This window comes from Mustela putorius, unplaced genomic scaffold (genome assembly GCF_011764305.1).
Source record: "Mustela putorius furo isolate JIRA1106 unplaced genomic scaffold, ASM1176430v1.1 tig00004035_pilon_pilon_pilon, whole genome shotgun sequence".
NCBI lineage: Eukaryota > Metazoa > Chordata > Mammalia > Carnivora > Mustelidae > Mustela > Mustela putorius.
The window spans coordinates 5,767,786-5,792,137 of record NW_025422171.1 but is presented as its reverse complement, the minus strand read 5'-3'; the positions used below and the strand labels follow the sequence as shown (position 1 = coordinate 5,792,137).

The following is a 24,352-nucleotide window of genomic DNA, read 5'->3' as shown; positions in this document are numbered from 1 at the left end:
ATAGATTTTGGGAAAAAAATCAGTATAGAATAGCTGTTAAAGATACAGACTCTATGGGGCACCTGGGTGACTCAGTGGGTTAAAGCCTCTACCTTCAGCTCAGGTCATGATCCCGGGGTTCTGGGATCGAGCCCCACATCAGGCTCTATGCTCAGCAGGGAGGCTGCTTCCCTTCCTCTCTCTCTCTGCCTACCTCTCTGTCTCTCTGCCTACTTGTGATCTCTGTCTGTCAAATAAATAAATAAAATCTTTAAAAAAAATAAAGAAAAATACAGACTCTATAATCAGAGAGAGACAATTATCATATGATCTCTCTGATATGAGGAATTTGAGAGGCAGGGCAGGGGTTGTGGGATTAGGGAAGGAAAAAATGAAACAAGAAGGGGTCGGGAGGGAAACAAACCATAAAAGACTCTTTATCTCACAAAACAAGGGTTGCTGGGGCGTGTGGAGGTAGGGAGAGGGTGGTTGGGTTATGGACATTGGAGAAGGTATGTGCTATGGTGAGTGCTGTGAAGTGTGTAAGCCTGTACCTCTGAGGCAAATAATACATTAGATGTTAATAAAAATAATTCTTAAAAAAAGAATAGACTCTCGAGTCAGACTATCTGGCTTTACATCGTGGATCTAGGCTTTAACTCTCTGTGATATTGGGCAAGATACTTAACTTCATTGTATTCCACTTTCTTCATCTTTAAACTGAGGAAAGGAACAGTATTTTCCTCATAACACAGGTGATGCATTTGGTACACTTTCCGTCTCCTGATAATCCCTTAGTAAGTGTTAGTTACTGTTATTACCTCTCCATGAAAATTGGTAAAAGAAAAACAAGGAGACATGATAAGAGAAAAGAGTAGGGGAGGATAGCCTGGGACGTGCGGGCAAACTGCGGATGAGCAGGAAATAGGGAAAGTGACAAAGAATGCGGGAGAAACAGTATACAAAGAAGCTTTATTAAGGGAGTCTTGATGGATGTTATTTAGTATAATTCACCCTATTCTACCTTCTCAAGAGATCTTCAGTAAGGAGCTATATTAGTTTTCAATGTTTTGTTTTGTTTTGTTTTAAAGCAGGATTTGGGTTTCTTTTGGATGAGATACTCTACCAACACTGGTGTCTAGGTGGCTTGATCTTATTCTTATTTCACATATACCTACAGGAGTAAGTAATTTCACCACGAAGACTGCTGAGATTAATAAGCATTTGCTTTGGCAATCTGTCTGGAGCAGAGCAGGCATTCAAAACACGAAACAAAACAAAACAAAACCAAAAAACAGACAAACCAAAACAAACCAACACCAAAACAAGTTGAATAAATATTAAAATAAAATAAATAAAAATAAATAAATAAATAATATAAATGAGATGCTGGCAAATTTTTAATTATAGAAGAAAACATAGGTGGTAAGCCTTTGTAGCATCAAACACAGCAAGAAAGATGATGTAAAAGTGATGATGGTGTTTTACAAAGAGCATTTTCTAGTTACAATAAGTGAAAGTGCTTGCTACAAAACCCCTGGGAGACTTCTCACCTCTTCACAGTTGACCTCTTGGTCTGGATAATTCTTCTTGGGAGGTGCGGTGGGAGGCGAGGGGCGGGGTGTCTGGTGCTCCGTAGGATGTTCAGCAGCAGAGCTAACCTGCACCCACTAGATGTCAGTAGCACTCTCCACACGTGCACCCACTTGCGTTCACCTTTTATTTATTTATTTATTTAACAAAGAGGCACAGCCAGAGAGGGAACGCAAACGGGGAGTGGGAGAGGGAGAAGCCGGCTTCCTGCTGAGCAGGGAGCCCCATGCGGGGCTCCATACCAGGACCTTGGGATCATGACCTGAGGAGAAGGCTGGCGCTTAAGGACTGAGCCACCCCGGAGACCCTAGTATTGGGAATTTTGATTGTTCACATTAAGGCTACAGTAAGTCTATCTGATGATCCTTTAACAGGTTCTTCTGGGGGAGTGGAGGGTGGGAGTTGCTGCCTGTTCCGAGCCTCCACAAGCAGGTGGCGCTGTAGGAGCCACGGCAGCCCCGGAAGAACCAGACGCCCTCTCTCTCGGAGGACACTCTACCCCTCCAGTCTTTGCCCCCACCCAGGCCTCGGGTTTGGGAAAGCGTTTCTAGGAGACGGCGCCCGCCGGTTGCGCCTGCGCGGTTGACGCTGCCAGGGGGCGGGCGGACGGGCCGCGGGGCTGGGCGGCTGGTAGTTCCTGCTGGGCCTGGGTCCTTGGGTCCGCCCGGCTCTCTCGCTCCCTGGTACGCTTGTGAGTGGCGCTGCCGGCGGACGTCTGCTCGGGATGGAGCACATCCGTACGACCAAGGTACTCCGACGCGGAGAACTGTTAGCCACTAGCCATGGTCTGACCTGGCAGAGGTGGGGGGCGACGGTGGCTGGGCTGGCCCGACCGGGGCTGAGGACCGGCCCCGCGGACCGTACCCGGGCCTAGTGTGGGAGGGCAGGGCAGTTAGGGCCAGGGTAGGTGCGGAGGCCACCTGTACCTATGCGAGTGGAAGTCCCGTTTTCAGTCTTTGGTGTTGGGGTGTGGACGATTTGGGCAGCTGGGGGTTGAGTCCCATGAAATTGGTCGCGCTACACTTCTTGGGCAAAATTGGGGCTGCTTTAGCTTCAGCTGCTCTCAGGCATTCGCTGCCCCAAAGACCGGGAAACGGGTGGGTCCCCAGATCAGCATTGTGATATTGTGTAAGGTTTTCCTTGCTCACGTTGAATTGTCCCGTGTCCCAGGTTCTTGATGCAAGTTTTGGAGGCGCTGAGATCAGCACTCTGCTCCCCCTCACTTTGTTGTCTCGTCGGCTGTCTCCGTCTGCTGTCTCTGTGTGCTTCGAAACTTCATTGTCTTTAGCGTCAATAGTCAGTTAAACAGAGGAGTTACGGAGAAGGAAAACATGTTATCCCATATTTTTAAGTGTCTGATGGAACTTTTTCAGTTGATCTTAATTAATCCCATGCTTAATTTTTCCGTGTGAAAGGCATTTGTTTTTAGAAACGAACAAGTAGTATAATTCCATTACAAATACTGAAACGGAAGGAAATGGCATCAACATATTTACAAGTTAGGTTCAGCTTCAGCCTTGGGAGGAAGAAAGCATAAATCAGGACAAGAAGAAGAACTGAATAATGTAATTTTAAGATCGCCTGGAGCCTAACAAAATCAGGGAGAGGACCCATTGTGAATCCTGACTGCTGGTGATTTCCTAAAGCCATCAGTCAATTGCCCCGCATCCTAAAGTTACAGTTCATGTAGAAAAAATAGCGACATACGTTATCTTCATTTGTCTGATAAGAATTTGAGGTCTGTGTCATTAAAATGCTTCATGGACCTTTTTAAGGTGTCATGGATTTTTGTTAGAGCTTGTTTATAACATTGCACATACTATAATAATTGAAGATGCTAAAAACTAACCCCTTTTTAAAAATCTTTTTTTTTTCCCCCTTATCTATGGCCATACCACCCTGAACGCTTCCGATCTGGTCTGATCTCGGAATCTAAGCAGGGGAGGGCCTGGTTGGTACTTAAGTGGGAGAGAAGAATCTTTTTTTTTTTTTTCCTTAGGAGAAGAATGGTAAAATAACTATAATTCAAGTTGCTGGCTCTTAAAGTTTGAAAGTAGAAGGGTCGTTTAGTAAATAACCAAACTAGTAAAAAACAGAGATGGGAAAGAGGACTAGATCATGCATCAGATCAGGTTCTTGTCCTGGTTCCAGGGTTCCAACTGTGTATTATATAGTAGTTTTTCACAGTGGGCCTATCCTGACAGTTTAGTGAGGTCCTTTATGACTTTAAGGAGCAGAAGATTCATGAATAATTTTCTATTAAAATTACTTTTCAGGTTGTGCTCTTTCATTACTTTGAGTTCCTCTTCTAGCATAAGACCACCAGTAATCTTGAATAATCATAAGTGGCTGTAGGTACACTGCATTTAAACTAATACTAACTAGGTCCCAGTTATGTGCCAGGCACAGGACAGACACTGGCTATAGAGCAGTGAGCACGATAGACATGAGTCTCACTGTACATTATGATAATTGCTGTGTGAATTATAATATTTTCACAAATTATGACTTATTATTAGAAGATTGTTATGAACGTATCCTATTGCATTATTATACTATTTTCCATAACCTTCACTTGGACATGGTTAATTTACTGCAAAAATGATTGTATTTCAAAACTAAAAATGAATTGCTTTTAAGTTTACTTAGCTATTTTGAACTATGCAGTTTAGTGACTGTGATCAAGAATTGACCATAGAGTTAAATCCCATGTAACTATTTATTTGTTCTATGTTAAGACAGCTGTATTTGAAAAGTAATAATTAGGGGTGTCTGGGTGGCTCAGTGGGTTAAGCCGTTGCCTTCGGCTCAGGTCATGATCTCAGGGTCCTGGGATCCAGTCCCACATCGGGCTCTCTGCTCAGCAGGGGTCCTGCTTCCCTTCCTCTCTCTCTGCCTGCCTCTCTGCCTAATTGTGATTTCTCTCTCAAATACATAAAAAAAATCTTTTAAAAAAAGTAATAATTACCATTTCTTGAGCAACTCTATGTCAGTGTAGCTAACTACGCAATATTACTTTCTAGAATTTATAATTTCACAAGTAATGCTAATTTATACACAATTGTCCTAATTTCTTAAATAACCCTGCCAGTTGGGTACATTATCAGCATTTGCAGATGAGAAGGAAATAGGCTTGGAGAGTTGAAGTAATCTTCCCTCATGAGGGGGTAGAGTGAAGATTTAAACTAGGGTTTGTCATCATTTTCTTTTCGTTACTTCTCTAGTTTTAAACTAATTGTTAAAATGTATTAATACTCAGAAGTGAATCCTAATGATAATTCTAAGTGCTTTTTTCCTTCTAAATGCTTTTCTTGACATTTTTGTATTGTTTATGTTTTTTTTTAATTGTTACCGCTTATGAACCAGAGATTTATCAGATAAATATTTTAGCTGAGTATGACTAAATGGCTTTATAGTGATAAAGTTCAGGAACAGATATAATACCATCCTGTTTTGGTCACATTTAGTTTACTTACTGTATAGCATCACTAAAGATGTCCAGTCTGAATTTGTATTTCTGAAAGAGTGTTTCCAAGCTCTGCCTATCATTTTGAGTTCTAATTTCGCCATAATGAGGTAGTCTTGCCAAGAAACAATGGTAAATAAGCAGAGACAGTTCTTCTTTATGCAGTCTTTCTGCTTTCTCTGCCAGGCTCCAGGGCTTTGGCTGACATCATCTGTTGCTGTCCAGTGAAGTGCTGTTTGTGAATGGAACTTTACAGAACAGTAAAAAAGAATCTTTTCCTAAACTATATATGGAAGACTGCTCTCTAGAGTTTGTTAAGGAATGGAATATCCCATGAAAATCTGACCCCATTAGGGCTCAAGTTGAATTATTCCAAAAGTAACACCTAGTTTGTTCTTAGCTTGCTACCCGTTTTTGTCATTAGAATGTGCAATCATAGGTGTTATGTACACTAATATGTGGAATCAGTTACAAAGAGGAAAAGAGATGCAAACTAAGAATGACTAAGAGTAAGAGCCAGTAGATTGTGGGGAGCAGCACCTGACTGCTTTTCCTCACATGAAGTGCTATTTTGACTCACTAATATTATCCCATTATATAGGTGAGAAAACGAAAATTTGCAGAAATTAAATAACTTGTCCTGACTCAAACCTCTCGTTCTAATAAGGACGAGGTGGAGCTGGGAACTTGAATCCAGGTCTTAGTTTTTTGTGTGTTTTAAAGGTTTCATTCATTTATTTGACAGACAGAGGTCACAGAGAAGCAGGCAGAGAGAGAGCAGAGACCCCGATGCGGGGCTCGACCCCAGGACCCCGGGATCATGACCTGAGCTGAAGGCAGAGGCTTTAACCCACTGAGCCACCCAGGCGCCCAGAATCCAGGTCTTTGTGATACCAGTCCTGTTCTCTTAACGGTGACACTCCTCTGCCTCACAGAGTAATGGTCTAATCAAGAGATTTGAGGGGTGCCTGGGTGGCTCAGTTAAGTGTCTGCTTTCAGGTCAGGTCATGATCCCAGGATCCTGGGGTCGAGCCCCAGATGGAGCTACCTGCTTAGTGGGGAGTCTGCTTCTCCTCCTCCCTGCCCCCACTTGTGCACCTGCACATGCTCCCTCTCCCTCTCTCAAGTAAATAAATAAAATCTTTTTAAAGTAATTAAATAAATAGATTTGAATAGTAAGATAGATCAGTATGAGTAGGACTGGGAGGATCGTAGGGGATGGGGGAGAGGAACTTAGGTGATAGGATTTGGTCTAGTAAATAGCCTGTTCTGAGGGTACAGGGTTAGGGAAAAGGTGTGGTCCAAAAGAATAAATTTGGGAGTTGTCATTGTTTAGGCAATCATTGATGTTTTCTTTTCCGCATGAGTTTATGCAAGGAGTACTTGTAAAGGCTTGAAAGTTAAAACCCCAGGAATACTTCCAAAGGGTGGAGCAGAAGAAGAGGATTCAGAGGAAGAGTATTAGGGATCTAATGGGAAGAGGTGAAGCACAAGAAGGGAAGTCTTCCCTGTTCTGATTTCCTTCTTGGCTGCCCCTTCTTCTGCTTTCTCCTTTCCTTAGGGCCTGGTACTGTTCTGTGGATGGGGAAATGGTGGTTTGCAGACAAAAGTCCCTGCCATTCCAAAACTTATTTTCTTGCTGGGGGAGACATAACAGTAAGCAAAGTTAATAAGGCAAATATATAATGTGGTAGATGGTATTGAATGCTATAGAGAGTGCCAGGGTGAGGTGGGGGGGGGACAGTTGTAAACAGGGTAGTTAGGGAAGTCCTTACAGAGATAGTGACATGAGTATAGACTGACGTGATGAGGGAACAAGCCATCTTCCCAGGGGCAAGGAGTGGGGAGGAGAGGCTGGGAGAAGCCTGTGCTGGACATGCCTAGTTAGTAAAAACTAGCAAGAAGACTGGTGTGGCTAGATCAGAGTGAGGGAAGGGGAGAGCACAGTAGGAAATTAAAGTTGGGGACACGGGTAAGCCTTGAAAGCTAATGTGAAATCTTTGCTTTTACTGAGTGAGACAGGAAGCCATTCATGGAAAGTCACCTGTGTCCAGTGTTGCAGAAAAACAAAATAAGATAGGACTGAAAAGTGCCCTTGGGTTTATGATCTGTTTTGTTTGGTGATTTATGCACCCAGAAGCTGTTGCAGGAACTTGGGATATGGGAGCAAAGAAAGATAAAAATCTCTGCCCTGTTGAGGGTTATCTTTCACATCACAAAGGTAACCTGATGCTCTTTCTTTTTGAAAGAGTGTGGAATAATGATACTAAGAGTCCCAAATGGGTGCCTGGCTATAGGGGTAGCTTACAAGTCAGAGAAGCCATGACAGTGTGTTTTTTGCTTCAATAGCCCTTGTTTTATGTAGTTGTAAAGTACAACTGTTGGCTACCAAACGTTGATTGAAGATGGCCATTGGTCCTTTTTTTGTCCCAGAGGCCACTTGATGTCCGAATATTCTGGATATGATACTGAGTGTGTGTGGTCTGTTTTTTCATTTCCAGCTTTGTGTAATCAGCTGAAATTTGAACTTCCTGTTTAGAGTACCTTTTAGTGCAGGCCCAAAGTTGGCAACAGTTCAACTAAATGTGCCTCAAAAAATGTGTTAGCATTCCCCATCCTTACCATAATTACTACACCCTACAGTTCTCTTCTCCCTTCTCCCTACTCTATTTCTACTTTGTTTATTCTTTCTCTTCCCCAAAACTTGTTTTTCTTCCCCATTCTCTTTTTCCTCGTGATCATAACTGTAATTAAAGGGTCCGAACACTATTTCCATAGCATCTCAGTGCTAGTGACCAGGACGAGATTGCTTCCTAAATACCTGACTTAAAACATTTCCAGGAAAGCATTGGGAAAAATCTGTGGCGACATCTGTAAAGTACTTACAGTTCCTTGGTGAAAAAAGGAAATACGAGGCAGCAGTTGGTGCTTAGAAGTTGGCTACGTCTCTGGTTTGAAATTTCTATGCTGATAATTTTAGCAAAGAAAAAGCTCTGCTTTCTTTTGTTTTTTTATATTTACCTTATTTGCAGCTAAGAACAGAATAATCAATCAGTAAGTTTTCTCAGGACCTAAAGTTTCTCCAGAGCCTAAAGTATTAAATAAATGTTTTGGAATAATGTTCAGATTAATTTTATTATCAGTCATATACATATGGCAGTTGCCATATTTAAGCAGTCATGTAATGAATTTTCTATTATATGTTCTTGATTTGAATATAACTTTCCATTTACTAAGGTAATAAATAATCCTCAATTTATTAAAGTCCTTTATAGTCTCTTTTCTCTCAGATTTTCTTTTCTTTTTAATACCTTATCTTAGTAAATGGCAACCAGTTTGACAAGCTTAACATCTTCAAGAAGCCTCTAGTTCTCCTTCCTTCTCACATTGGTTTCATTATCTCAATGGGCTTTCTCTTTATCCTGTCTATTGTAGCTTAATCGTATCCTGTCTATTGTAGCTTATCATATCTCTCCCAGGCAGCCCTAGATAACACATTAGCCTTTTACCTGGTTACCCACCTCCAGTCTCTTCTCTATTCTGCATTTTCTCCACATGGCCACTGGAAAGATCTTTAAAACTGTAAAAACGTATTTTGGTCACAGGCTACTGTGCTTAAAATACTCTATCCTTTTATCTACAACATAGATGCTCTACCTTAACAGGTGTTTCTTTTTCATCAAATGTTATTGCCTGTCCCCTTTTATGTTCTCTCTCTTCTACTGAGAATTCTGTATTTTCTTTGTTATAGTTAAGAAAATTTTGTTCAGCTTTGCTTTCAATATTATATTATGAAAACTTTTGAATTTGCTTTTAAAGTCTATGTGCCCCCTCCTTCCTTTCTCTATTTGAATTTGGACATTAGTTTATTTTTTTTTTTTTAAGATTTTAAAGATTTTATTTATTTATTTATTTATTCATTTGACAGCAGAGATCACAAGTAGGCAGAGAGGCAGAGAGAGGAAGGGAAGCAGGCTCCCCACTGAGCAAAGAGCCCGATGTGGGGCTCCATCCCAGACCCTGAGATCATGACCTGAGCCGAAGGCAGAGGCTTTAAGCTCCTGAGTCACCCAGGTGCCCCCCCCCCTTTTTAAAGATTTAATTTATTTATTTGACAGAGAGAAATCACAAGTAGGCAGAGAGGCAGGCAGAGAGAGAGAGGAGGAAGCAGACTCCCTGCTGAGCAGAGAGCCCGATGCGGGACTCGATCCCAGGACCCTGAGATCATGACCTGAGCCGAAGGCAGCGGCTTAACCCACTGAGCCACCCAGGCGCCCTGGACATTAGTTTAAAACAGAACTTACCTCATCAGCTTACTAACTTGCTAACAGTAGTCATTTTTGCAAATGTCTGAGCACTTTATTGCTTATGGTTTGTCAAGCAAACTTGGAGTAAAGTACCTACATATATTATCCAACCTTACTTACTACAACCCTCAAGGAAGAGATTGTTTTCCTTATTTTATACATAAAGAAAATGAGATCCAGACAATTTGGACTTTAGTTGATAGCCAGTAAATTTCTGTGGAGTGAATCAATAAACTCTCTTTCCTGAAAATGTATATTTATGTGGATGTTCTTCAAAGATGTGTGTTGGGGTGGTATGCATACAACCATAATGCAGTTGTGTATTTTAAGGGACCATAGTTTTAAGTGGGAGGACTACACAAGCTGGGGCCTTAAATATTGGGAAAAGAGCATAAAGATAGAGAACGAACCTAACTTAATGAAAGTTAAGAGCAAGAGGGATTAGAAGGAGTATCAGTTGTGTAAAAATGACCTTGTGAGCTTCTTAAAAATACAGATCTTTGGGGGCACCTGGATGGCTCAGTTAGTTAAACATCTGATCCCAGGGTACTGGAATCGAGCCCCATGTGGGGCTCCCTGCTCAGAGGGGAGTCTGCTTCTGCCTTTCTCTCTGCCACTCCCCCATTTGTGTGCATGCCTTCTCTCTCTCAAATAAATAAATAAATAAATAATAACCTTTTTAAAAAAGGCAAATTTTTGTTCTCCATCTCCTGAGATGACTGAGTGTAGTTGAGTGGGGTTTAGCATTTGTATTTATGCAGAGTTTCAGAGATGATTCAAATGAACGGCTAGGCTTTGGGACTTGAATGTGGGTAACCAGAATTAAAAGATCAATAAATGGAATTTCAGATAATTTTGGATGTAGAAATTAGGGGGAATCAAGAAATAGGCGTGGGGTGTTAGGAAGAGTATTTTTAACCTGAATTTCCAATCTTGATAAGCCCGAAAGAACTATGTAGTGTTATGCAACTCTAGAGGAAGAGTGACTTTGTCATAATTGGGTGATGGGGTGGGAATAGCAGACTGAGGGTGCACACGTGTATTTAAAAACCAAAAAAGCCGAACTATAACTGTACACTCTTAGTAATTTTTCTGCTTATTTTAAGTTTGTTCATTTATTCGTAAATTACTGAATATTTACTCTTCACCTTCTATGTTGGGAAAAGGTGGCAGTAAATGTTACAAAGAAGAACTTGATATAATAAATCTCTTGAGTGATTTCAGCAAGAGACCACTGGTATGCTGTGGGCACCTTCTATTTTCCCCCTGTGGGAAATGTTTCTATGGCCTTTCACTCTAGTTCAACAAACATTTATTGTGTCAGGTGCTGTATCAGTCATTAGGTAGTCAGACATAAATAAGAGACAGTTCTTGTCGTGGGGTGTGTTACAGCTTTAGTGGAAGAGATGGACACATGAACAGATGCTTTACAATGTAGGAACTACTCCAACAGTAGTGGAAGGTGCAGATTTTAAAAATATTTAGGCTATAAAATTTGATAGGAATTGGTAGTTAATTGAATATTGGTGGTGAAGAGGAAGTCATAGGATGATTACCAGATTTCTAATGTGGGTGACTGGATGAGGATGGAGTTATATTAACTCTAATCAGAAATACAAGATTAGGAACCTACTTATGAGGGGTGAGGGAAAATTAGTTTCATTTTCTGTATGCTTAATATGAATCTTAAGACATCTGAGTAGAGCAATATAGTATAGTATGGTGGGACGGTGATCTACCTCAAGAATCAGACCTATGACATAGGGTTATTTACTATGCTACTCAACTTACTACTGTTACTAGCTGTGTGGTGTTGGGACATTTAACTAACTTCTCTAAGTCTCAGTTTCCATTTAGAGATTAATAGTATTTACTACATAGGAATTGTGAAAATTAAAAGAAATAATGTATGTTAAACACTTTTAGTACTGGTCATATAATAAGACCTCAATACTATGTCAGGGATTATTATCGTTATTATGTGTATCGCAGGCAGTGTGAACTCGGGAGAGCTCAGAGTTGGGCATTTAATTAGGAGAGTCATTAACGTATAGGTTAAAATAATGACAGTGGATAAGATGCCTATAGAGAATGGAGCCCCTGAAGAAGAATAGTAATGAATAGGGGATGGACAGAAGAGGGTTAAAATCCAAATGAAAGTAGTGTGGTTGTTTTGCATGTAGACAATTGTGTGTAGAGAATTTGTGTGTTGCCAAGAAGTTATTTATGGCTTATGATTGAAGCCTAACAAAAAATGTTTTATAATCTTTTGAAAATCCACAGATTAAAAAACTTCATTTGGACTTCAAAAAAGGCAAACTTTCTGATGGAGGCATAATACTCCATAGTGTATATGGACCACATCTTCCTTATCCATTCGTCCGTTGAAGAGCATCTTGGTTCTTTCCACAGTTTGGCGACCGTGGCCATTGCTGCTATAAACATTGGGGTACAGATGGCCCTTCTTTTCACTACTTCTATATCTTTGGGGTAAATACCCAGTAGTGCAATTGCAGGGTTATAGGGAGGTGCTATTTTTAATTTCTTAAGGAATCTCCACGCTGTTCTCCAAAGTGGCTGCACCAACTTGCATTCCCACCAACAGTATAAGAGGGTTCCTCTTTCTCCACATCCTCTCCAACACATGTTGATGCCTCCATCAGAAAGGATGAATACCCAACTTTTGTAGCAACATGGACGGGACAGGAAGAGATTATGCTGAGTGAAATAAGTCAAGCAGAGAGAGTCAATTTTCATATGGTTTCACTTATTTGTGGAGCATAACAAATAACATGGAGGACATAGGGAGATGGAGAGGAGAAGGGATTTGAGGGAAATCGGAAGGGGAGGTGAACCATGAGAGACTATGAACTCTGAAAAACAATCTGAGGGTTTTGAAGGGGCGGGGGCTGGGAGGTTGGGGGAGCCAGGTGGTGGGTATTAAGGAGGGCAGTTTTGCATGGAGCACTGGGTGTGGTGCAAAAACAATGAATTCTGTTAGGCTGGGGAAAAAAAAAGCAACCTTACTGTTCAGTTAAATAAGTGGTAAACATCAACCACCACTCCCTTTAAACTACTTGCCAATATCCTTTTTTATATCACTTTTGAGTAGTTTGTGAAGTGCTACAAAATGATGTTGGCACAAATTGTTTGAGTAGTGTTGACACTTTATAGTAACCTTTATTTCCATATATATTCATTAATTCTCTCTTCTTTAGAGCCATTAACACTTTGCTTTAATTGCTTCAGAGATAAGGCAGATGAAATTTATATTATGGTATTGCTGTTGGTTAGTTTCAAGTCTAGTGCAATTGAAGGGGAGTCAACAGTAATTGATCCCATTGTTTTCTTTTTTTAAAGAGTTTATTTATGTATTTGACAGAGATCACAAGTAGGCTGAGGGAGAGGAGTGGGGTGGGAAGCAGGCTCCCTGCTGAGCAGAGAGCCTGATGCAGGGCTGGATCCCAGGACCCTGAGATCAGGACCCAAGCCGAAGGCAGAGGCTTAACCCACTGAGCTACCCAGGTGCCCCAATTCCATTGTTTTAAAAGGGTTTAAATTTAAGGTTTTTTTTCAAAGTGAGTTGTATAATGAAGTTAGATTTTTAATTAAGGAAGAAATGGCCCTAGACAATGAAGTAAATGCTGATCTCCAAGAGAAATTTTCATACTGGTTATAAGAAGGAGGTTTTCCTATTAGCTTAAAGGACAATGTGTATAATGATTTGACAATTTTTAAGTATTTTTTTAAAGATTTTATTTATTTATTTGAGAGAGATCACAAGTAGACAGAGAGGCAGGCAGAGAGACAGGATGGAAACCGGCTCTCCTCTGAGCAGAGAGCTCGATGCGGGGCTTGATCCCAGGACCTGGAGACCCATGACCTGAGCCAAAGGCAGAGGCCCAATCCACTGAGCCACCTAGGCACCCTGATCTGACAATTTTTATGTGTCAGATCAACTGTTGGACCTGAGCTACATAAATTAGGTCATATCTCTCTAAGTTTCCAAAAGAAAGTATTAAAACTCGAATTCATTTTCACCCCATACAAATAAAATTTTGTATCAAATATAGGCATTTAATTTTTTTAAAGATTTTATATATTTGTTTGACAGAGAGTTCACAAGTGGGCAAAGAGGCAGGCAGAGAGAGAAGGGGAAGCAGGCTCCCCGCTAAGCAGAGGGCCCGATGCAGGCTCAATCCCAGGACCCTGAGATCTGGGATCTTGACCTGAGCCGAAGGCAGAGGCTTAACCCACTGAGCTACCCAGGAGCCCCTAGGCATTTTAATTTTACATTTAAATTTTAACTCAACTGGGCGCCTGGGTGGCTCAGTGGGTTAAAGCCTCTGCCTTCAGCTCAGGTCAGGATCCCAGGATTCTGATTGGACTCTCTGCTTAGCGGGGAGCCTGCTTCCTCCTTTCTCTCTGCCTGCCTCCCTGCCTACTTGTGATCTCTGTCTGTCAAATAAATAAATAAAATGTTTAAAAATAATAATAATAAATAAATTTTGACTTACTTGAACAGCTGTTATTTTAAATTTTAAAAAAAGCTCTGGAATTAAATTTCTTTGGGGGAATTAATTAGCTTTTTACATGGTAGTTATTATTTTGGAAATCATAATTTCATAGTGAGGGACATTTTACTTCTATTTTAGTAAGAAAAAAAATATAAGTGAGGGGAAGTACAGAATTAATGAGATAATTGTTGGAAATCTGGTTTTGAAGACATACAAGTTAAAGAACTATCTACAACCTGCTGTTATAGCTGTGAATTAAAAATTTTATGTTGATTGTTTTACTCTTTTTTCCCTCCTGAAAAGAATGGACAGCAATAAATAATTGTGTTTTCAAAACAGTAGTCCCGTACACAGTCCTGGCCAACTCTAACCCCACTCTCCAGTGGCAGCCATGTGTGTGTATGTGTGTGTGTGTGTGTGTGTGTGTGTGTGTACACTATTAAAAAAGAAGTACTATGTACCTCACCATCTCAGCTGCTAGAAGACATAGAGCCAGCACATGATATAATCTGTAATGGAATTTGGAACCAGGAGGAACTAACTAAAAAGCTGAGACATTAAGGAAGTCAGTTAATTTTCTGAGGATTCCAGTTAGGAGAAAGGGCATCATCAAACCCCGAAGAATGCTTAGCACTTGGCTAAGCAGAAAAAACTGTCTTAAGAAGGGAGAATGAGTGTGAGTATGAGTAAAAGCACAGAGCTGACCATGGAACACTGTCTTGGGTGGAGTGGTGAGGAAAATATAGAAATTAAGTTGGACTTTGCGACCATTTAAGTGTTTCTTGATTTAATTTTTCTGATAGTTTACCTCCATGATGCTGGATATATTACTTGATTTGCTAACTTAAATATATGGACTCTTGCATCTGTCAGAAGGCTAAAATTAATAACACAGGAAACAACAGGTGTTGGTGAGGTTGTGAAGAAAGGGAAACCCTCTTGAACTGCTGGCAGGAATGTAAACTGGTGCAGCCACTCTGCAGAACAGTATGGAGGTTCCTCAAGAAGTTAAAAATAGAACTGTCCTATGATCCAGCAATTGCACTACTAGCTATTTACCCAAAAGATATAAAAATACAGATCCAAAGGGGCATATGCACCTCAGTGTTTATAGCAGCATTATTAACAATAGCCAAACTATGGAGAGAGCCCAAATGTCCATCAACTGATGCGTAGATAAAGAAAATGTATATATATACACAATGGAATATTACTCAGCTGTCAAAAATTGTGAAATTTGCCAATTGCAGTGATGTGGATGGAGCTAGAGGATATTATGCTAAGTAAAATAGTGTCAGAGAAACATACATAACTTATGATCTGACTCATATGTGGAATTTAAGAAAGAAAACAGATGAACATATGGGAAGGAGGAAAGGAAACATAGAGGAGAGGGAAATAAACCATAAGAGACTCTTAATGGTAGAGAATAAATTCAGGGTTGATACTGGGAGATGGTGGGGGATGGGCTAGATAGGTGGTGGATATGTAAGAGGGCAATTGTGATGAGCACTGGGTATTGTATGTAAGTGATCAATCACTGAACTCTACTCCAGAAACCAGTATTCACTGTATGTTAAATAATATTTAAATTAAAAAATATGTGGGCTCTTGGATATGAAAACTGTTGTTTATCATGTGCCTCTTTCCTGTTCCCCTTAGTATTTGTGTATTTTTGTTTTTTGTTTTTTGGTTTTTTTTACAGAGTTCCTTTATGGGTTGTATTTCTAACTCTAAATTATACCTGTTATTTGTGGTTTACATGTTCCCCAAGATATGTGAAATTTAATGTTCAACATTAAATAAACTCATGTTTTTTAGTAGAAAGGGGAAAAATTTGAAAATGGTGCATTTAAATCATGAGATAACAAAGAATTTGTATGATTTTTGAAATGACAAATAACTTTTTTTTATTTTCTTTTCCTTTTTTCTAGGTTGAGCAAGTGAAATTACTTGACCGATTCAGTACCAACAACAAGTCACTAACAGGAACACTCTATCTTACAGCCACACATCTATTATTTATAGACTCTCATCAGAAAGAAACCTGGGTAAGAAGGACATCTGCTGTACTGCCTACCATACTTACAGTACTGGACTTAGCCTATTGCTATATTTCATTTTGATCAGTACAAAAAATTTAACAAAAAAATTTTTCATAGTCACATGATCACATCTACTCTCTCTCCTAATAAAACAAGGATACCGTGTAGAATATGGAGCTCTTGTCTACAGCCATACCACCCTGAACGGGCCCGATCTCGTCTGATCTCAGAGCTAAGCAGGGTTGGGCCTGGTTAGTACTTGGATGGGAGAATATGGAGCTCTTTTATAGGAGATAGCAAGACTCTTTATCTGCATTAATAATTATAAAATACCTGCTTGTTCCTTTCAATTTTTAAAAATGTAAGTAATAGATGTACCTGTTTAATATTTAATGGTTTAAATGGCATAGTCCATGGTATTTTTAAAAAATATTTTATTTATTTATTTGAGAGAATAAAAGTGCACCTGATCCATAGTATCTTTATACTAAATTGCAATTATGGTGTTTTTTAATCGATTGTAGGTCAAGTAATATAGTAATGGATATTTTGTGTATATTTCTTCCTGTATTTGCCTGGGAGTAAAATTACTGGTGCTTAGATAAGTATGTATTTTCCTTCACTAAATGTGCCCCGCTCCAAAGTAGTTGTCTCAAAATATTCTCATCAGTAGAGTGTGATATCTTGTCCATCGTCGTCAGCACCATTGATATTGTTAGCTTTAAAATTTTTGCCTCTCTGGTGGATGTGCAATTGTGATTTTAAATTGCTGATTACAAGGAAGTTGTCCTTTCAGATATTGTGGCCTTTAGATTTCCTTTTCTTTTTCTCTTGGGCTGTTTGTCCTTTTATTGGCTTTATAGGAGTCTGGTTTTTAATGTTTTGTCTGGTATGTGTTTTGTAGATAATTTCTCCCAGTGTGTGGCTTATCTTGAATGTATACATGTCTTTGAATTAAAGTTTAAAATTTTAGTGTATTAGATTTTTCATTTCTTCTTTTATGGTTTATGTTGTTTTCTGACTAGGGATTCTAACTGCCATAAAGATTCTCTTGTATTTTTTTCTAAAAGTTTACATTTTGTATTTCAAGTATAAGTTGTTAATAATATGGAAAATATTTTCTTTGATGATATAATTTAGGGATTCATTTTTATTTTTATTCTTTTTATTATTATATGGATACTGGTGCCATTTATCGACAGTTTCAGTGCATTAATGTGTAGTTTCAACTCTGTTATAAATACACTGAGAGTTTGCTTTTGAACTCTGTTCTGTTCTTTTGATATATTGATTCCACTTACAGGAGCATACTGCTTTATTGACTCTAGCTTTTTTTTTTTTTTTTTTTTTTTTTAAAGATTTTATTTATTTATTTGACAGAGAGAGATTACAAGTAGGCAGAGAGAGAGAGGAGGAAGCAGGCTCCCTGCTGAGCAGAGAGCCCGATGCGGGACTCGATCCCAGGACCCTGAGATCATGACCTGAGCTGAAGGCAGCGGCTTAACCCACTGAGCCACCCAGGCACCCGTTGACTCTAGCTTTTTAATACAATTTCTCTTTTATTGTACTCTCTTGATTCCCCCAGGAAGGCCATCCAGTTTATATGTGATTGCATTAAATAAGTCAAGATCCTTACCTGAGATGTTGATCTCAGAGATGTATTCCCTCAAGGCACTGGAGCTCTTCCCTATCCAGTGCTGGCCCAGGAACTGTCAAGGGTTTCACCAAGCAGGGCCTTGTCAGATCATTCATTCTCATTCACTCAGTCTACCCTTCATTCGTCCATCTGCCTCAGTATCTTCTCAGTATGTTTTCTATCTCCTAGAGATAGACAGGGACGTTCCCCAATGGACCTCTTCTTGCAGATGTCGGGAACATAGTTTGGGAGCAGCGAAAAAAGTCTGTATTATCTCTGATTATTGTCTTTAAAATGCTTTTTTGTCAGTATATTCCCATATGTCTCTCCTGAATAAAATCTGTTTAGTACATTTGGTCCATAAAAATGAACATTTAAATCTAGAAGGAGGCTTACTAACTTTATATTTTTCTTATTTTACAGATTATTATTTTTTCAAGATCACATAACTAGTTAGTGGCAGAGCCAACTAATGTCTCTCCAACATTTTCTTCTTGCAAATAGTATTGGGTTTTAATTAGAAACATAATAGTGATGTAGTAGCTTATTGTCTCTTATTCTCTATTTTGATGTTACTATTATTCAGATCATTTTGAATAACTTGGCACAGGCCTACTAATATAAATGTCAGTGCTAAATCTTAGCCACCGGTTGGGTTATTTGTAGCAAGTGCTAAATATCTGTGTTATATATACTTTTTATGTCTGTAGAACAAGTTCTTATTAATCTTTTTAAAGCTTTTCTTCATTATTTTATGCACTTAATATTGCATGAGAACTTTAGAAAATACAAATAATTAATATTAATATTAGCATTTAATATTATAATCATATAATATATATGTGTGGTATATATAATCATCTATCTCTTACTCTGCCACAGAAAAAGGAAAAGGCAGTCTGGGATTTTTTTACTGTACTTGTATTAAAGTTTTAGATTAATTTGTGATGCATTGATTTCTTGCCATGATTGAGTTTTATCACTCAGGAACCTGCTATGACTCTAAGATCTTTGACTTTCTAGAAAAACTTCTTATAAATATTTTAAATTCATAGGAATGGGATTGAGAAAAAGAAAGCTTTTTATTTTTAGTAGCAAACAGTATTAGAACTGGTATGAATGATAATCATATTTAAATTTTAATCATTTAAAATATTGAGTTTATAGTAGGACTTTCTGTTCATTCAATAAACATTGTGATAGAGGTATAAGCAAAGACACTTGTAGTGCTCATTTGGTCAAATTTTAAGTAAGGTATAACATTTAATGTAAGGTATAACATTTGTAACTTTTTTTTGAATAGGGTGATTATAATGCTCCAGATACCGTGGTAAGTGCTGGAGATAGAATGATGCTCAGCTTAGTCGTAATATTGCTCCTTACGAAGTTCCCAGCATCTGGCTAGAAAAATAGACATTCACTATACAAAGAATTACTCATGTTCTAAGTGAAGGAAAAGTATAGGCATAAGAAAATGGAAGGGATCTAACTTACTTGGGAAAGGCAAGGGGGGTCTTCAGGCTGTTCTTCTTGATGATGAGGTTTAAACAACAAAGGCCAGAAATAATACTAGAAGTTCCTATAATTTCCCAGTTAGTAGGAGCAACTCAGTGTATGTAAAGAAGGTTGGTGTATTTGAGGAGCCAAAGAGAGGACTCTGTCACTCAAACTTGATGTGGGTAAGGACTTGAAATGAGTCTAGAGCCAGAGTCTAGTAAATGACATGACTAGATTACCCTTTTTTTTTTTTTAATTGCTTTTTAACGGTCACTCACCTGCCCTGTAGAGAATGGGTTAGAGGGGGTCAAGAGTAGATATAGGGAGAACTTTTAGGAGGCTACTTACAATGGGAGCATTACAGCTAGGGGAGTGACAGTGGACATGGAGAGAAGTAGAGAGGTTACAGAGGTATGTGGGAGATGTAGTTCTCAGGGTTTGATGATATACTGAGTATGTGGAGTGATAGACAAAGTCAGAGAGCATAGTTCTGGCTTAGGCATTCAGTCACAAGTTTTGAGTACTTTGTTTGAAGAGGGCATTTAACATGCATGTGCTCTGGAAGAGAATACGATATTTAGCCCTTTTTTATGATGATGATCATGTTTTTTTCATGTTGTAGATATTGCACCACCATATTGCCTTAGTAGAGAAACTAGCTTTGACTACTTCTGGATGCCCACTTGTGATTCAGTGCAAGAACTTCAGGATTGTGCATTTCATTGTTCCCAGAGAAAGAGATTGCCATGATATTTACAATTCTTTACTACAACTATCAAAACAAGGTACTGTTTTTAGAGACCAAAGCTTACTTAATTTTGAGATGGATTATCTAAGATACGTAATATGCCATTGTTACTTTATAATTGAAGTTACCCTTAAGTTCTTGTGTACTCTATTCCAAAAAATTTGGCTTGGAAATAATTAGATGCTTCTGCTCTAAATTTTTAGAATGATTTCCAAAGAAGGGGTAAGAGTAAGGAAAAAAGTTAAGCATTTAGAGTATAGATTGTTTTTTTTAAAGATTTTATTTATTTATTTGACAGACAGAAGTCCCAAGTGGGTAGAGAGGCAGGTAGAAGAGAGAGGGGTGAAAGCAGGCTCCCTGCTGAGCAGAGAGCCTGATGTGGGGCTCAGTCCCAGGATCCTGGGATCATGACCTGAGCTGAAGGCAGAGGCTTTAACCCACTGAACCACCAGGTACCCCTAGAATACAGATTTTTAAAACTATTGATTTATATTACTGTTTTTAAAGTTTGTCAGTGGCCAATGGTGCAGCTCTCCCCACTCCCCACCCCCCAAGTGCGTATCTACAACCATGGGGAATAACTTGGGAACTGATTGTTAAATGAAAAGGAAGGTCAAGCTCCTCTGGTAGCACTGGGACCAATGAATTGAATTGATCAGAGTGGAGCATAAGAGAGATAACCAGAGGGAAAAGAGAGGGTGAATCCTACTTCAGGAGGTAGGTAGTAGGAGGAATGAGAAGAGTGTAGGCCAGAGCAAGGAATCCTGTCACTATGCCTTTGGGATCTGGAGGCTTCCCCCCCCCCCAACATGAGTTGAATTATGTAGATGTCTCCAGGAGACATAGCACACTGGTTACTGAATGTTACTTTGTTGTTGAACACCTGGACTGCAGTGATCTAGGAGAGAAGGGTAGTGTCTAGGAGCAGGGTCTGCACACCCTTCTCTCCTAACACATAAAGCCTGTAGCATTTACGCATTGTCCCAAGTTAAGCCAGATCTTAGAGTAAAGATGGTTCTGTCACTTTAGGGGCTTAATATTATTCAGGACTAAGTGCTCTCTGAAGCTTTGTGCAACCATTGCCACTGTCCTATAAGGAATGTATTTGCAAGTTCATGTTCTATAGGCCACCTCTAGTTTTTTATCTCAGCATTTAGTATTTCCATTTTATGTATCATTTGGGAAGTGTGGTGGGTGAGACATACCTGGGTCTGTGTCATTAAAATTATACTTTTAGGAAAAAGAAGTATTACATTAGAGTATTTGATATAAAATTATTGTTTACTAGCTTTTGCTGATTATATAAATTGAATCTCAGTTTAATGTGTATGCCTTTAGATATGATCCTTTGAATTGAAGGACAGAGAAAATAAATTGAGTCCAGATATGTTCGGGTATTAGTTATCTCTTTGAAATTTTTAAAGAAAAATATTTAAAAAAAAAAAAAGAAAAATTACTGTTATTTATAGAGTTTTAAGTCTTAGAAGTTGCATCATAACATTTATGTATTTTGTATACGATAGCAAAATACGAAGATCTCTATGCATTCTCTTACAATCCCAAACAAAATGATTCGAAACGACTACAAGGTTGGGAGCTCATTGATCTTGCTGAGGAATATAAGAGGATGGGAGTGCCAAATTCAAACTGGCAGCTGTCTGATGCCAACCGAGAATACAAGGTAACTCAGCAACATTTTTGTTTGTTTTTATTTAAATTCCAGTTAGTTAACATACAGTGTGATACTAGTTTCAGGTGTGCAGTATAGTGATTCTACACTTACATATAACACCCAGTGCACGTTACAAGTGCACTCCTTAATCCCCATCACCTATTTCCCCCATCCCACACCCACCTCCCTTCTGGTAACCAGTTTGTTGTTTATGGTTAAGAGTCTGTTTCTTGGTTTGCCACACTCTCCCATTTTCCCCCTTTACTCATCTGTTTTGTTTCTTAAATTCCACATAATGAGTGAAATCATATGGTATTTGTTTTTCTCTGACTGACTTATTTCAACTTAGCAACCTTTGGAGAAATTCAGAACATGTTAGTACCAAGATGGAGAGTGTCCTAGTAGTGTAGTAAGTTGTCTATATATTGCTATGTACTGTTCTTGCATTTAATAAGTCTTAAAGTTTTTTAAAGGTGATTTTTAACCTCATAGTTTTTGAACTGTGTGTAGAATGGATATGTTTTATTTGATTTTTACAGATTTGTGAAACTTATCCCAGAGAACTTTATGTTCCCCGAATAGCAAGCAAACCAATAATTGTTGGTAGTTCCAAATTCCGGAGCAAGGGAAGATTCCCAGTTCTTTCCTATTATCATCACAATAAAGAGGTAAGAAAAGAAGATATTTTTTCTTTTTTTTCTTTTTCTTTTTTTTTTTTTTTACAAATGTGGCATAACCCCTCTTCAGGTTTAAGTGTCCAAATGAACACTCATTTTTACATAGGAAGGTCATTATTATAATGTTGCTGATAGAGAAGTGTTGGCTTTTCTCTTGATTACGTTTTGAAATTTTAAAATTACCCTGATGTATAGAAACTTTAATACTTTTCATCTTTCTTTCCTCCTCCACCCTCCTTCAGCCTTTCCTTTCTTTTAGTAGGGACTTGAAAATAATGAGATGAGTGAACAGATAGGTTCTTCTTTCCTGTGGTTCTCTTGATCCTGCTTATATTTGGGAAGAGAAGATAGCTTTGACAAACCAACTATTGAGAAAAAGAAGAGAGCCAAGGGTATTTCAGGCTCACAATTTTTATAGAAAGCACTTCTAATCAGAAGGATTTTGCGGTACGAAGAGGTGGAGGAGACATCTTTATACTGAGATGCTGTAATAGGGATTGCTCATTACAGCAAAATTTTCCTTTGTAGCTTGGAATAGTAGGTCACAAGGTACTATGTGTTAGATGCATTATATGCAAGAAGTCCCATGATAATTTTATAAGGTAGGCTCTGCTGATTACCTGTAACTTCCAACCTGTAAAGAGATGGTAAATCACTTTTCCTCTGTCAACAGCCAGCCAGTTGTGGAGTTTAGTTCTGACTCCCAATGCTTGTGACCTGATTTTTTTCTCAGGAAGCTTTTCAAATCTTTTCTCCCCAGTGTTCTGAAATTTCACAGTGAAGTCCTTGGTGTGTTTTTTAAAAATTCTATCTAGAAACTCACTTTTGGGAAATTACTTCTCTATTTCTGTGGTAACTTTCTCTCTTCTGTTACTTTTCTTTGTAATTGTGTTTTGTGTGTGTGTGAGTTGGCAAGTGGGCTTTTGTAAACCTCCGTTTTTCTTAATTTTCTCTATTTTCCATCTCTTTGTAGTTTTTAGAAGATTTTCTTGACTTTGTTTCCAGTCTACCCCTTTTTTTTAAAAATTTTTTTTTAATATTTTATTTATTTATTTGAGAGAGACCACAAGTAGGCAGAGAGGCAGGCAGAGAGAGAGGAGGAAGCAGGCTCCCGGCAGAGCAGAGAGAGCCTGATGCGGGGCTTGATCCCAGGACCCTGGGACCATGACCCAAGCCAAAGGCGGAGGCTTTAACCCACTCAGCCACCCAGGCGTCCCATCCACCTCTTTATTTTTGCTATTCCATTTTTAAAAATCTAAGCTCTCCTTCCTATTTTCTGAACTTTTTAGATATTTTTCTATTCTTGGCTATGATGACTGGGTTCTCTGAAGATGTTAAGGGTATTTTTAAAAGAATTCTTTTGCTCCCCACATTAGTTGTCTGTTGCTCAGAGTTCCTTTTTTCTGTTTATTTTGTTTTTTTTGTTGTTGTTGTTTTTCATGTCCTGCAAGTATCTGATTCTTGGCTAGGCTCTTGTACTTAAAAAGTGAAGTACCACAAGCTTTTTAGAAGTTTGTGTGCAGGAGTGATCTCTATCTTTGGATTCTTTCTGTTGTTAATTTTCATCCCAATATGTGTGTTAGTTCTTTCTAGGATTCAAGTGTGGGAAGGTGGATGGGAGGATTTCACAATTTGTTTTGTAGGCTTTACTTCATCCTCTTGTTTTTGGGGGGGGGTGGGGGCTGGTATAGAGCTTTGCTCCTACCTACATCTGTGCATATTGTCTAGAGTCTTCAGGTTAATCCTTTTCATAGAGTAAACTTTGTGTTCAGGGCAAGCGAAGATCTGGGAGCCTTAACCAGTCGCTATATGGATATTCAACCAATTCTATTTTCAGTTATACTCCAGATCAGGCTTTTAGAGGTACCAAATCCTAAGCCTTTCTGGGATTTAGCTGCTCAAAATGCTTATTATTATTGACTCCTAACAACTTGACAACTTTCTCTGTTCTGGTAAATTGATCATTACTAACTTCTCAATCTGTTTTCATGTCCTGAAATTTTGTTAACCTCTCTATTTTTCTCTCCTTTATCATTCTCTTTGACCTTTTAATTTTATATATTTTAGATGTCCCAATTAGAACTTTAGTTGGCTTTTAGAAGGGAGCCAGAGGTAAAAAGTAAAATTTTAAACAGAAATTCCTAATCTGTTCTGCATAAAAAAGTCATAGAGAATGATGACTGGTTATGGCCTCTGTTTGACACACCCATGTTTG

The 24,352-nt window shown here is 38.8% G+C and overlaps 1 protein-coding gene across 3 annotated transcripts in view; it reads left to right on the top strand.

The window, feature by feature from the left end:
* The first annotated feature begins 2,069 nt into the window (after positions 1 to 2,069).
* The window catches only part of MTMR6 (myotubularin related protein 6), a 39,037-nt gene continuing 16,754 nt past the window's right edge, over positions 2,070 to 24,352 (top strand). For 2 of the 3 annotated variants that reach the window (XM_045072387.1, XM_045072385.1), the window contains exons 1-5: positions 2,070 to 2,320; positions 15,797 to 15,913; positions 19,663 to 19,825; positions 21,312 to 21,469; positions 22,000 to 22,128. In XM_045072387.1, coding sequence (XP_044928322.1) covers positions 2,297 to 2,320; positions 15,797 to 15,913; positions 19,663 to 19,825; positions 21,312 to 21,469; positions 22,000 to 22,128 — 591 coding nt within the window. In that variant the 5' untranslated portion in view covers positions 2,070 to 2,296. The remainder of the gene's footprint in view (positions 2,321 to 15,796; positions 15,914 to 19,662; positions 19,826 to 21,311; positions 21,470 to 21,999; positions 22,129 to 24,352) is intronic. The other variant, XM_045072386.1, reaches the window with a different exon arrangement.